Source organism: Ptychodera flava, chromosome 13 (genome assembly GCF_041260155.1).
Source record: "Ptychodera flava strain L36383 chromosome 13, AS_Pfla_20210202, whole genome shotgun sequence".
In the NCBI taxonomy this organism is placed as follows: domain Eukaryota; kingdom Metazoa; phylum Hemichordata; class Enteropneusta; family Ptychoderidae; genus Ptychodera; species Ptychodera flava.
Window position 1 is genome coordinate 10,014,511 of NC_091940.1, and position 15,517 is coordinate 10,030,027.

Genomic DNA, 15,517 nt, shown 5'->3' on the forward strand with positions numbered 1-15,517 from the left:
GTATGGGTGCCAGACATTAAATCATGAAGGTTGCTACAACTCCTGAAAATGTGACATCATAAAAGAGTCATTCGCGGACAAAAGTAAAGCAACGACGACATTTGATCCTAGTTTTACACGAATGTTTAATTATATCATAGATCTAGGTGACCATGCAAAATAGCCAAAAGCTGAAACTTCATTCATTTCGATACACAAACTTGCAGTGTTGCATCGGGCCTTTAATAGGTACATGAGACGTATATGATGACGTTTGACAAAAGTATACATTTTTTGTTTCAACTCTATCAACAATTTTAGCCAATTAGTAGTCACAAATTTACAATCGTTAGAGGAGCAGAAAAAAGTCACAGTTTTACAATTCTTGTTTACTATTTATCATACAGTTAACCTTACACAATCATCAAGTAAACTTTTACAACTAATATTCGCAGGTATTCTTGTCCATCAGAATTAGCTAATGTGCAGCACTTGCTGTTTTCATTCGTCATTCGTCACCTGAGCTGCAAACAGCTAAAGAGAATAGACGGAATAGGCACAAGAAAGAGATTGACTTCCTCGAAATTCATTTTAATATGATTTTGGCCTTCCAAGTATTGTTGCCATTCTTGTCTTGGAGAGAGCGCAACTGTTTGCACCATTTTTACATCCCAGTAATGCCTGACTTTGTTCAGAACTGGTATTGTAGGTTTCAACATCACAATTACGGTCTCCGCTTTGCGAGTTAATGCATCATTTTCCAAATAAGCTGGCTAATACAATGTCTTACTGCTTTGTGCCAATGAAAAATGAACAATGCCCCGGTAGAATATGCTTGGCTGGTTTGAGATTTTACGGCTCGCTGAAAACTGTGTCAAAATGTGAATATCCTATTTCATGCTGCATTTCTGGTTCCTGTTCTAAAGGCCATCATTGAACAATAGCATTAGTACTATTCAGGTACAGAGGTGGTTCAGAGCCCTAAAAAGCAGAAAAAACCCATACAAAAGGTACATCTAAGGAATAGGTTGGTGATACCGATATAATTGCAGACGTACCATAATTTTTGATTCAGTTTACTGTCATGTACCATTTTACGACGACATAAACACAGACTTGAATCACCAAGGTTTCCTTTTGACTTTGTGCACCGGTATGTATTGATAGAATAGAGGATTTATATTGTTTGCAACGTTCCGAAACTTAAGGTGGTGGCTCCTACGCCGTCCATGTATATCCTACAATAAACTCCGTCTTTTTAACACTCCTTAAAATAATCGCAATCATACCAATCCATAATCCAATGACAGTAGGTCGGAATTCGCAAGACAATAGTTGTAAACATAGACACAAAACAGCACAGAACAGACAGTAAATAGACGGTACACAAACAAAGTCATATTAATGAAAGAAAGATATATGGACCTCTGGCCAGAAGACCAAGAAGTGATGTCAGGTGTTTCGAAAATAGTAAGCGCATCCTGCCCCACATGTGGCACCCGCCATATATCAATCTAAGAGTCAGATAGGTAGTGGTCACTAACTAAGGCCCAATGTCACCGATGCCATCAGTGATCAATTGTCGAAGAGAGATATTGTATTTATCTACCAGCTTGCGATACCTGCCAAAAAAGCGTTTGAATGTAGAGACAAGTCTTGCTCTGGTGTAACCTTGATTTAATAGTTTGTAAGAGAGATGGCCATGTCTCTCTACAAAATCACCATATGAACCGCATGCTCTAGCATATCGAATAAGCTGGGAAATGTATACCCCATAAGCTGGTGAGAGTGGAATATTACTTATGAGGTGTGGAAAATGATGATACTAAAGTTAAAATCATCTCTCTTGTCATATAGCCTAGTAGAAAGTTGACCATTAGAGGCAAATTCAAGTAAAATGTCCAGATATGAAGCAGAAAAGGCCGTTTCTGTAGTTTCTTTAATCTCCAATTCTGGAGGATAAATCATAGCGAGATATCTACTGAATTCAGAGTTATTCATAGAAATAACATCGTCTATGTATCTATATGTTAGATTGAAAGTTCGAGCTACAGAGACCTTTTTCTGTTTAATTAAGTTCTGGATAAATTCTGCCTCATATGAGAACAGAAATAAGTCTGCAAGCAAGGGAGCACAGTTAGTGCCCATAGGAATTCCTATACACTGTTGGAAAATGTGCCCTCCAAATTCTACAAATATGTTGTCGATGAGGAAATCAAGCATACTGATAATGTCTTTCTCGGTATAAAAAATATTCAAAAGTTGGGTCCAGTGTTGCTAATTCCGGAACCCCCATTGTGCTTCTCCTGACACAAATTTATTAGCTCGAAAAATGAAAACAAGGAGACATTAGCATTCTGCAGGATCATCTATACCAGGTTTGAGAGTTTCCTTACACAATATGATAACGCGGTACAAAGTCTACCCTTTACTTTAATATGCATGCTCCTCCCCATCAGGTACTTCAAATGAATGAAGAATAGTTCGACTGCCAGTGGCAGGATTGGATAAATCTGCATGTGAATTATGTACATATGTAATCTATTAGCAGAACCCATATATAAGCGACAGCTACGTACACATTGGTCATTTAGCATCCTCTGCATATACTGATATTGACAGGTAAGTCCTTTGCTACGTATGGCTCATAAAAGTCACAATTTTCAGAATACTTGCTCAATATATACCTAGGTGAACGTGAAAATATACCTGCATATTTGCGTAGACGAACATTCACGATGTCTATTAGATATTTCCCCTTTACTGATCACAGTTTGAGAAATTCAAGGAGGATGCGAAAAATGCCCGTTTATTATTTATAAATCTACTCGGGACTCAGCAAATTGAATTCAGCATTCAATTCCAAGTGTTAATTACTATGTACCGTCTGCAGTGTATCGGAAGTTTAAGTTGCATAAGAAACTTGAAAATGGCATAGGCGTTTTGTAGCATATTCTCAGGAAACTGCCACCTTTGAAGAAGATTCTGGTGTTAGTGTATGACGTCACTTTTTTTCTCTGTACTTGATTGTTATTATATTGCCAGAGCTTCCGTTAATGCAAAATTCTGCGTATTTCACGCATAATTACTCTGCAGAGAGCGAAGTAAAGTGACGTGTGCGTAATCCGATACGCATTGAAAAATACCCCGCAGTCTCCCTGACAAAGACATGAGCACACATTGTTTCCCACCAATGTGTAGTTTCTCCTCGACCAAAAATAAACTGTTTGCTGATAAAAAAATTGAATGAAAAAGAGTATTAACAGTATTGTACTGGAAATCTTTAAGCCCATGTATTTTAGAAATTACAGCAGTTTCGGCAGTCACCTCAGCAGTTTCTATACTTAGATACAGCATTTAGGTCTACATTACCAACTTCTGAAGGAAAGTTGGTGAAAGTTCTCCCATGTTTTCTGAAATGAACAATTTGCGTTTTTGATTCATTTACCATCATTCGCCCTCTCCTACAGTAATTTTGCAAACGATAAAGAACATTTTGAGTAAAACGACAATATCATCAACATTTAACAAATATTAACCAGTGACTCCCCTTCCGGGATGCTCAGGCCTAAATCGTTTATCGCAGTAGCCCAACCATTAACGAAGATTGCAAAAAAAGTAGTAGATAACACATTATCTCGTCTAACACCATGAGATATTGAAAATTCCCATTAGATTAATATAAGAAAGTGGTCTGCTATACATACTTCTGATTGATTCATAATGTTTTCCGACTCAAGATGATAGGTCAATCTGTTGTTTAAAATGCCTAAATATAACTTATTACTTACTGACACTGGACAACAGACTGACTCCTCTATAATTCAATGGTACTCGAGGGTCTGATGAGGAATTTTTGAAATTAGCTTAATGTGGCCGATGATAGATGACATAACGTAGTCAACCAAACATTCTTCCGCATGTCTTTGAAAAGCTGCTGGTGCATTTGTTAGACCGAAGGGAATAGAGTCCCAAAGGTGTCACAAATGCTGTGTGGTCGACTTTCATCGTCAATGAAGCCCTGGTAGTATTCTTTCCCTTCCTCAAGGACAGAAAACCAAGAATTCCCTCCAAGATATCCAGAATGCGTGGAATTGGTTGTCGGTCCGGATGTGTCTTGTTGTTCAGTTCGCGAAGTCTATGCACAGTTGAAGACTTCCATCTTTTTTAAGAACACAGACCACAGGCGATGAAGATGAAGACTTTGAGTTGGCCAACCACCCTTAATCGATGATGTCTTTATTTAACTTGGGGCCCAGGTGATTAATATGACACAAAATTCAGTGGGATTATTCAGACTTTCAATATTTGTCATAATTCGCCTGTAATATGCCCATTCTTTTTTTGTAGTTGTTTTATCTAAATTTCGATGAGCTCCTAAATATGAATTGACCTACATATCTTTCCAGAGATACGTTCTCTTCTCTCAAAAACGGCTTAGAAATGTTCAGCCTCTTAGTAGATACAGGTACATCTCTATGGCCAAGGTTTCACTTAAATGAGTAAGTAGTAGTACACAAAACTCCATACAATATTTAATATTCTCATCGATATGATAAAATAATCACTGACAGCTTTCCCTTTTAAAGAAGTTTTAACCAAGTATACTGTCATGAGATTTGTCACTGCTTTAAAGTGAATTTTGAAGTAAATTAATTATTCTTGACAAGAATGCCAACTCCACCCGATGCACAAATGATATTTTTATGAACTTCAACTCCATTAAAACCAAACCAGGTGTAAACACTGATTTGAATGGACTCATTTGGTCTCAAATTAGTCTCATTCAAACAGAAATATCGGAATTTTGACGGTAAACTATTTGCTTAATCAAGTCACTATTGTCTGCAGTCAACGTTGATATTCCACAGCGATACCGAAACAGTTGACCCCGGATGCTGGTTGAGAGCTCATCCATTTGTTTTGTCATAAGTGATGCGAAGATCCTCTCCTTCTGTTCTCTTTTACAGCCATCTACTGCCACTGTTGGTAAATGTGCTCTCAGAAACACCTGGCATGTCCTTCAAAATAGTTTTGAAGTTCATCATGATGAGTCGCTTAGCGTGCGATTTGCATTATCCGATGAATATCTTTCCTTGTTCTCTGTGCAGTTATCGCCCATAAGACTTTAACCTTTGTATTCACGCTGACAAGTTGAACGTTAATGATACCCTTGCGATCATCTCGATTCGGATTAAGCACAGTTAACTGTCTTTACATCCTCAACACCAAGACCAGATTCAATTAAATCATAGACTACCATCGACAAAACATGATCAACTACATCAATATAACTTATAATTATTGAACTCTCAGGATCGCATGTCACCACATCGTTTACCTGTCGTGCACGCCTTAGTTCTACCTGGTCTATCCGAGCATACACACCAAAAATTTCAAACATCAATTCTTTATCTCTGCAAAAAATTTTCTTTGACAATTGTCAATACGGTCAAGTCTGCCACTGAGCTTGCCAGTGACATCCATGGTATAATGATTGCCAACATCGTCAGGAGTCAGGTTACTTAAAGAGCTCATTCCGGACTACAGAGTCAGCAGGTTTGTTCTTTAGAGGTTTACCGCCAGTCATATCTTCTTTCTGTAGAAATTAACTACGGAAACACTCATAATGTACAATTTAGAAACTACACGACCCCGACAGCACATCAACACGCTTAATGAGCAAATCACAGATGTGTTAGCCAAATACGGCAGGTTCACTAACCTGCTACGCGTGTACAAGCGTGAAGCAAGCACTCGGCAGATAGGGAGGTTTACCGTTCCAATATATGCTTTCAGCGAGATGTAAGATATATTATCCATATTCTATTAGCTATGTATTAAGACAATGTTCAAGCATGATATTTAATTTATTTCGCTATATCTTATGTTCTTTCACTGGTAAGGTAGTCATTAAAACGCTCTTTAACGATGAATCAATATTGTATAAATCGTCCTTCCTTACTTGAACATATATATAATTCATTTCATTTACGTTTCAGTTAAGAGGTTTCTCGCCGTAAATGATGTTTCTTATAACAATGTGTAACTATTGTTCTATTGGAAGGAACATAAGATGAGCACCAAGAAATTCGAGTGTCCCTAAATTTGTGATGATGTCATAATATAACATAGCCCTCCCTATTAATAGGCTGCTATCATCGTGTGTGCCCTATTTGATGAATTACTTATAGTTGTTTCACTGATCATTTAAAATATACCACTTTGTAAATATCACAAATCTACTTAAAATAGGAAAACGTTATTGAAGTCTGGTATATTATTCATTTGAACCCTTTATATGGTTATTAAGCAAGCATCTGTAGTCCTTGGATTTTTCCATTGAGCGATCGCCTACTGCCAAAAAGCATGGAAAAAATGAATGTTTTTCCGGACCATACACATTTCACCTAATATATAATCATTATTCCTTTATGTTCCTTGGATAATCACGAATAAACTCATGCATGCAAGTCCATTCAAGAAATACATATTAAGCAAATATATGCATTCATTTTCTTATATTTGTACAGCACTTTTAATTTCAAAGAACAACAATGAAATCCATCATCGTCATACTTTGCGCATTTCTTGCGGCCGAGATTGGCGCCAAGGATGGAGCGTTTCACTCTTCCCCATGGGTGTGCACCTTTGCAAACATAAGGTCGTACGACAACGCCATATGGAACGTGTTTATTACACAGGGTGTTGACTGTCTCGAAGAAGTAATGGAGATACCTAAACTTATTGAAAATGAAACACCGGTGAAGATATTCTATGTATACGATGACATTGGTCCTTTCATAGAAAACACTCATACTTTCCGTCTGATTGGAGTGCTAGTGGATCAAGTAGACACGATCGATTTGGTAAACACGCTATTCAAAATATCAATAGAGATACAATGTTATAATTGACCTGCCATATGTTTCCTATTTTACATCTTTATGCATGTTTTGCCGAACCGTTATGAAATCGTTTTCGTGTAGAGTTGACTTTTCAGATCCTCAGATCCTCAGATCCCTTCAGATTCAGATCTCAGATCCTATAACTTCAGACGCAAATTCGGAATTAAAATTTCACAACTTTCAAAGTTTGATGTAATATACTGATAGATAAAATATAATTTAGATTTTAAAAGGCTTTAGAAATTATTGTATTTCTATCTTGAATCTTGAACTTAAAAACTTCGATCTCAGAATCGGAACGTCATCAGTCGAAGACAGGGTGCGCAATGATTCCACTTGTTATGTGATCTAGTGTGTAGGCAATCAGTCAACGTTCAAATGCCAGGGGTCAGTGCCGACATACGCCCTCTGTAGTCAATACATAGAGATAAACACACCAGCGATCGAACGATCAAGACTACGACGATCATGTAAATGCCGGCTATCGACTATCCATATTTTAGCATCGTTCTTAATGTTGATGGCGAGGGAATATAACTAATCAATGTTGGAGGCCAGTGACCCCAGGCTAGATCAGGAATTCAGGGGTCGGAAGAAGCAAGTTAGGTAATCTGTAATTGTAAACCCGTGCTCGTTGAAACTTGCTGAGCGAAAACGTTTATGTAGACATTTTTTTGGTTTTCATACCTGCCTTGTACACATATTCAAATTATTATTTTAAATATTGTAATCATACTTTTAATACGGGTATTGTAAAAGGCTTGTAAATTCGAATCTGCGTCTGAAGTTATAGGATCTGAGATCTGAGATCTGAATCTGAAGGGATCTGAGGAGCTGAGGATCTGAATCTGAGGAGCTGAAAAGTCAACTCTACCATCGTTTCCGTGTGTATCTAATTGCACCTTGTTTTCCCACTGCTTGTTTTTTCGATGCCTGGGAATGTATGGCAGAGTCAATATCCAGCCCTCTATACATGTGCTTCTTACTCGACAATATCGCAGAACGGGTTTTTGTATTTTATATATTATGGTGTTTCTTTGTATATGTGCGCAGTCTTTTTGTCTTTTTGGTTTTTTTTTCTAACTCTTTTGTTTGTCTGTGTACATTTTCTGTGAAAGTCCCTGTGAAAATCTTAGTATGTGGCTGAATATATTTACTTGATAGCATAGACGAGTAGAGTAAAGGAAATAGTTTCGTATAACCAGAACAATTCCATATCACATAGATAAATTCATTGGTGTTATTTCCTGCTCAATTGCAGGGTGAACTTTTGCCTGACGAAGGAAATGATGATTGCGTAATATGCATCCTGAACTACTACAAGGGTGACATGCTTGAAGCGATATGCAATCCGGTTGATGTAAGTTCACCCCTATAACATTTTATTTATAAATTTTCATCAGTATATGTGCGTGATACTAAAACTCTTCCAGTAATTGTAATTTGGACAGTAGTAAAATTTCTAACAGTGTTCACCCGTGGCCAGTTTAGTGTTGATCAAGCCTATTTCATACAGACAGAAATTCTGCTTGTATAAAGACAAAACAGACCCTGCCAAGGGTTGTAAATGAGAGCTAACGATTGGCACCCGGTGTTAAAAAATTGAGACATAGGATACCACTTCCATTCATGAAAGAAACTACTTGATAATTGGTTTATTGAGGCAACACACTTTTATGAGCTCACTGCTATAGCATCAAGTAAAATTGTGTATTCCATGTAGACAGTGTGTCCGGGGAAATTGAAATAAACAAGACTTGTACATGGACCAGTGCATGGTAATGTTACATTGTATCTCAATCTTGAACACAGGGTGCCAATCGTAAACTCTCATTTACAACCCCAGACAGAACTAGCTTTGCCTTTGTACAAGCAGAATTTCTGTCTGTGTCAAGTAGCCTTGATCAACACTAAACTGCCACGGGTGTATTATATTCGTTGATTTTAATGCAGATCCGGAACGAAAGGTTTAGTCGTATCAATAGCTTAATATTAAGTCGAAAGTTGTAACATTCTCTCGCCAATCTTATATTTTCAGACAGTGATTTGTATAAACAAATACAGTTGGTAAATCACTTTTCCATACATGCGTAATTTTGAGTACTTCAATTTAGAAAACTAGTCGAGTATCTGTACTGCGGACAAGTAGTGAAATTTCTAACAGCGTTTAGTGTGTGACATATATCATATTCATTGGTGTTAATGCAAATCCGGCATGACAGGTTTCGTCATTGCTATAGCTTATTATTAATTACTCGAAAGTTGTATTATTTCTCGTACCAACAATGTAAATTTCCGGACAAAGATTACCACAAACAAAAACAGTTGTAAAATGCTTTGTCAATTCATGCGTAATTACGAATACTTCAATTTAGAACGCTGCGCTCTGATGGGACGTTGATGATCACCGGTGTACTTGTGTAGGTATATGACAAGAACTCTTTTAGGCACAGTGTGCCATCGGAATCCCGTTGTTTTACGATAATCGGTTGCTGCGCTGCTTGTGTGGACCCGTTTTGAAGCTTGTTGAATACGAAACCATTTTGAATCACGTCGGATATGAAATTTTCATCGGTTAGTTTTAGCGAGAATCGAAAATACATTTTAACTCAAAATAGAGATAATATCAGGACAGTGGTTAACTGTATTTTGAATATTGGTAAATTTAGATTATTTGTTTCTGTAAATAAATAGGAACATTTACACACTGACCCATTTTCTATTCCTTATTTAGAAACAGATTGTTTAGAGTTTCCGTGGGAGAATATTTGACCGGAAAGCTAAATCTTTCAGTTTAAAGGCGCGTTCCACTTTAAAAGAAATGTGGCCCTAACATATTATAAATACCGTAAATATTGATATAAAACCATTTAAACAGAAATGAGTCATGTATTGCTGCTTTCAAAGTTTAAACAAGGATCTTGTGATGTAATTTGCAAACAACTTCTTACTCAAACAACAAAAAGCTGCAAGATACGGTCTAAGATTTTTTTTATATGGAAAATGATATGACAATCAAAGTTGTTACACGGGACTGTGCGTTTTTCGCTTAAAGTAAAATATTTAGTCAAATTGTCGATGGTATAACAACTTTAGGTACTTTTTTGCTTTGTGTTACTGAAAGTTAAATGAAGTGTGTGTTGTAAATATTTGATACGGGCACTATGATGAAGTCCTAACATGCCATTATACCATTATCAAGTAAAACTTGTGCAAAATACCAAAATGCCACACTAATGAGAATATTGCGGTATCATACGATATCATTGGAGGAAGAAGATAACAGTAATACGATTGTAACGGTTTCAAAAGTTTCTGCTCTCTGCCGCCTTCTTTAAGAGTTCAAATGTCACATGATTTTGTCTGAACAGTACCCAGCGACTAAATGAAAATTTGGTTTCATGATCGTCAGTCACTCTGTTTGAAAGTCTTTTACAAATATGTTATACTCTCTGTCTTTTTGGATCCAGGACTGTCCTGACCGTCTAACCAAGGGGCTTTACTTCGGACAACCGGAAGGCGCGAACGTGACGTATTCAAGTCCCGTCGTGTACTGCTCCTACGAGCGACGTGGAGTTACCGACTATTACTATTGTAAAGACTATCACCCTGAAATTCCTATGGTAGAATAAGCAACATAACTTCTCTACTGTTTGTGTTGTTGCATCGCTCTCCAGTGAGATAACGAAGACAGAGCTCCAGTCATTTGAATGTGACCAAGGTATCCGATGGTCTGACATCAAATCACATTTTTCAGCCTACACTATTGCTTATTTTGAAACTTGCATTGTACCACGTCTTGCTATAGACAATAAAACATTATCAATCTATTTGCGAGCATATTGGTGATTGTATTGTCATATTTTCATTCTAATTACGGGCATTTTCTTTACTGATGAAAACGTTAAGAGCATTTTATTGTAGATATCACTCTCTGCAGATCGATGACTCCCAAGAGACTTTAAAGTAAAATATAAGATGGGTGTTGATTAGATGTTGAAGTTTACCCAATGACAATTGTCATTACACGGACAAAATCAAATCAAGAACAAAATTGAGGGTTAAACATGAAACAAATTACTCAATATTTACCAGCACTTGAAAATGAAAATGGCCGCCATCCTAGTGATCTCAGTAATGTATTTATTCCACAAACTTTAAAATGAACTCCTGCATGCAAGGGCTAATAAATTATGCGAAATGGTGAAACAGCGAAGTGACAAAATAGTGAAATGAAGATATGAAGAAGTAAACAAACCAAAAAATAAAACAGAGAAATACATCCAACAAACAGCAAATTGTATCCAACTATCCAACTATTAGCAAACGGTCGATTCGATGTAAATTTATCATGCCATTCTCTCTCCCTATTATTTTGATAAACGCTCACCCATTTTTTTAAAAAATAAATTTATTTCAAGAAAGTCGCAAACCAAACACATTTACATAACTGTGAATGTGCTAAAGTTACAATGCAACTTGTCTGACAAAACCCCCAAAAATCAGCCATTGAACTAAAAAGATCATCATATAAATGTATTCAGGATGCATTCTTCTCCTTCATGTCTTATTAGACTTGGAAACTTGTGATAAAATCCTCAGCTTTGTTCATCATCTTACAAGTGATATCAAAGTTGCGTTTTCTGACAAAGAAAGAAAATTTATACATTTCTGCCGGATTTCTTTTACACACTTACACTCAAATAAGATGTGTTGCAGTGTATTTTCTTGGCCACAAATACGGCCTTTCCCATCACTTAAATTGAAAGTTTGGTCAAGCTTCCTGTGACTAGGCCTCTATTGAAAATCTTCCAATTTAAATCATTAACTGAATTTCTAACAATTTCTGTTGAATTAAGACGACTGGGTAAAGTAGCTTTGTAAGTGTCAGTGAGAGTTAGATTCTCAGCCCATTTTTGACCAATTTGACTCTTGACTGCATGCCATTTCTTATCAACTAATTTCCGATAAAGTGACTTCGTTTTGACATCGCCTTTTGTCAAACAATAATTCTCAAAGTCTAAAATATCATAGTTTTCTTCATTTCGGATGTTTGAAGTGATGAATTGTTTCCAGGAATCTGGATTAGTATTGAGGAGTGTTTCATACGGCTAGTTTTCAATCGGGTTCGAACCCACAACATACGGCATCAGTCGCCTAGCGGATACTCTGTCTTCATTTCAATGGGTGTGATCACAATTCATGGTACATTGCGACAATATTCCGATTTAGAAAATAGAAAACAGAATAGAATATAGAAATAAGGGTAATAATCACTTATTGAACGTTGTTGCTGTGTTGACGAACCGCCGTTTTGTCCCTTTAGAAAGGAATACATTTTTTACCACTTTCAAACATAAGAGATCGGTAATAACCATGTAAAAACCCCTGACAAAAACCATGTAAAAACCCCTGTGGAATGGCACTTACAGTGAAATCAACTCTGCCAAACTTTAAACATTGTCTTATAGGAAGTTAGACGTAGTCAAAGCAAATACACCTGAAAGCAAGTGATATGACTTGGACAGTGCTTGGACATATATGGTGGTGTTGTTTTGACTACGTCTGACCTCCTGCTAGACAATGTTTCGACTTTTGCAGAGTCGATTCCTTTAATGATCGACTCATTTTACCACCTAGCTGATAGTTATGCCGGACAGTGTTGATAACACCTCAATTTAGACAATATATTTAGTTTGTCTTTTACCAATGGGTCAACGCAAACCACTGTAACACCTCTTTTGATAGGTTGGCAACCATATTGAACATACTCAGTCTCGGTGTTCTATGATAGCTGATATTACTGGGAAAATGCTAATTATGTTGATTGACAACGTTCATTGTTGTTAATTATGGTTAATTGTTAATAAGTAAAACGCGTCGTCAACAGTGTAATTTTGAGTATTTCAATATGGCTGCCTCCTATCAAGAGTGTTGAAATGATCGTTGATCTTATTTATTTTTTCAATCTTTGAATGTCAAGTTCTTGGTTTCAAACATTTCTAACTTTACATGGATTTAAATTTCACATATACGGTAGAGGAAAAAGATTGCAATTTTGATTGAGGGCTGAAAATTCCACCTGTCCAAATGCAAAAGTGATTTTCAAAACTACCTATCTAAGGCCTCAAAATATCTGCCCGGGACAGGCAGACCAGCATTATTTCGAGTCCGGCAACTCAATAGTGACAAAATAAGACAAAGGGTGGGTACTTTACACATATATTTTAAGATTTTCATTATTAGAAACAGATGTTAAAACAAGCAAAACAGTTGACATCTCAATGAGATCTATGCTCCTCTGAGGTGTACATACTATTTGTTTTGATATGACAAAATGCATATCTATATTTCGTACACATCTTATTTGAATCAGTCCGAACTGAGTCACACTCTATTTCTCAGATGGTGCATCCGCTTGACTCCCTTTCAATGGAGATGTCTAAATTCTGACTGATATGTTTCAGGGATAGTTCGTGGGTTTCTTACTGGCTTTTTGGCATGTGTCTTTTCGCTGTCGAATCTTCACATTCCCAAAGAAGCAAACAGAAATAGCTAGTAGAAAAGAGGTTCGGTAGAAGACCTCCAATAATGTAAGTCTACCGAAGGGATATACAATCATCAAAATGGATTGTTTAGATTTTATTAACTTTATTAGGCTGCAATTGATGGCTAAATATACAATGTATTCTATAATAATGGAGCCGGAGCTGAAGTAAGCTAAAATAATTAGGTTGAAATCGAACATGATACCTTAATAATTTTGAACAATATCTGTACCCTTGTTTATTAAAGCCGTATGGTAATCGATTGATGCAAAACACAAAAGAGTAGAGAAGCTGTTCTCAATATAAAGTCAAATGATAATTATGAAAGAATTGCAGCATGAACGTTATGAAAATAATTTACGACAGCCTAAGACTACCATGATTGCCATTGTTTTTGGGTTATCACATTTACCATGACTGCTCAATTCAGTTTCGTGCTATATGGTGGACAATTAGATGGAATATTTAATAAATAAGAAAACATTGAATGAATAACTGGTGTGCTGAAGTTTTCATTTGTCAGAAATATACATTGTCATGCAGAAGTTTTGAACTATATTTACAGTGAGGTGATATCAAATGGATATAAACTGGGATTATGTTAAAACGTCACCTAGGCTCTCTTCTGCTGCTTTCTTTTTCTTTTTGTATTTTCTTAATTTAACAGTGCAAAACGCTTATGGATTTTTTGGGGAATTCTATATCTGGCAGCAACAATGTAAATTTATCGGAATGTACAAAATTATGCGCAAAAAAGGAAACCTAGGAGGATTTGCTTTCAGTATGCCTATGGTAATAAATAAGTACTTTTGTTGCCCCTTTTGTTGTCTTTTTAGCATTTTTACGAGGATAAAAGAAACCAGAATGCAGACCCTAAATATTGCCAGTATTGGTGAAAGACATTAAATCATAAAGATTGCTACAACTCATTAAAATGTGACACCATAAAAGAGTCATTCGTGGAGAAAAGTAAGGCAACAACTATATGTGTGCCCTAGTTTTGCGTGAATGTTTAATTATATCATAGATCTAGGTGTCCATGCAAAATAGCGAAACAGTGAAACTATATCAATTTCGATACACTAACTTGCAAAAATTTCAATGGTAGTAACAGATTTACAATCGTTGGAGGCGCAGAAAAAGTCACGACGGTTTTCAATGCTTTTTTTACTATTTATCCTACGATTATATTTACACAGACAGCAATTAAACTTTTACTGGTTATGTTCGCACTTATTCATGTCCATCAGAATTAATGTGCAATACATGCTGTTTTCCTTTTGAATTCGTCATCTGAGGTACCAGCAATTTACAATTTTTTTTATCAATGTCTACCAATTTTTAACATTTCTGTTTCGAGTTTTAAAAGAAAAGCTAAAAGCGTTTGTTTTTGAATTTTTACTTTTTCCTTGTTGTGCATGTCATTTGTTTTAACTTGCTTTCTTGTCCTGTAACATCATGTTATTTGTATTTTTTACTAAAATCCTCCTGTAAGTGCGGATGTATATGGTTTTTAACTGCATCATATCTGTGTTGGAGTTCGAAATAAATAAATAAATAAACAAGAATAGACAAAATAGGCACAAGGAAAGGAGTGACTACCTCGAAATTTCATTTCAATGGGATTTCAGCGTAACAACATTCTTGTCCTGGAGAGAGCGCAACTGTTTGCACCTCTTAAAATCCCAGTAATGCCTGAATGTGTTCAGAACTACTATTGTAGGTTTCCACACCACAATGCCTGTCTAAGCTTTGCGAGTCAGGGAGCATTCAGTTATTACCGCCGGGGTGGGCCGGCAAAAGTTCGGGGGTTCACCTTAACTTTGAAAACTGCAAAGGTGGGGGTCATATATTTTTCCAACAGCTCAGAGGGGGGGGGGGGGGTCACTTAATTTTCATAAGTACGCGTCCCGTCAAAAAGCAGTTGCACTGTTAAGAAATATTCTGGCAGATAAATATGATTCGCTGCATGATTTCATTCTCTAAAGTCATTGAACTGTACATCCGAACAAAAGTATAATTATCTGTCATATGAACATCTTGCCTTGGCAACTCTGAGGCTTGTCTACGGCGCGCCAAATG

The 15,517-nt window shown here is 36.5% G+C and overlaps 1 protein-coding gene across 1 annotated transcript; it reads left to right on the forward strand.

Moving 5' to 3' along the window:
- Positions 1-6,514: 6,514 nt before the first annotated feature.
- Positions 6,515-10,717, forward strand: LOC139148663 (uncharacterized). Its single transcript, XM_070720157.1, has 3 exons — positions 6,515-6,848; positions 8,149-8,247; positions 10,358-10,717. The coding sequence occupies exons 1-3, from the start codon at positions 6,537-6,539 to the stop codon at positions 10,517-10,519; spliced, it is 573 nt and encodes a 190-aa protein (XP_070576258.1). The 5' UTR covers positions 6,515-6,536; the 3' UTR covers positions 10,520-10,717.
- Positions 10,718-15,517: the final 4,800 nt, after the last annotated feature.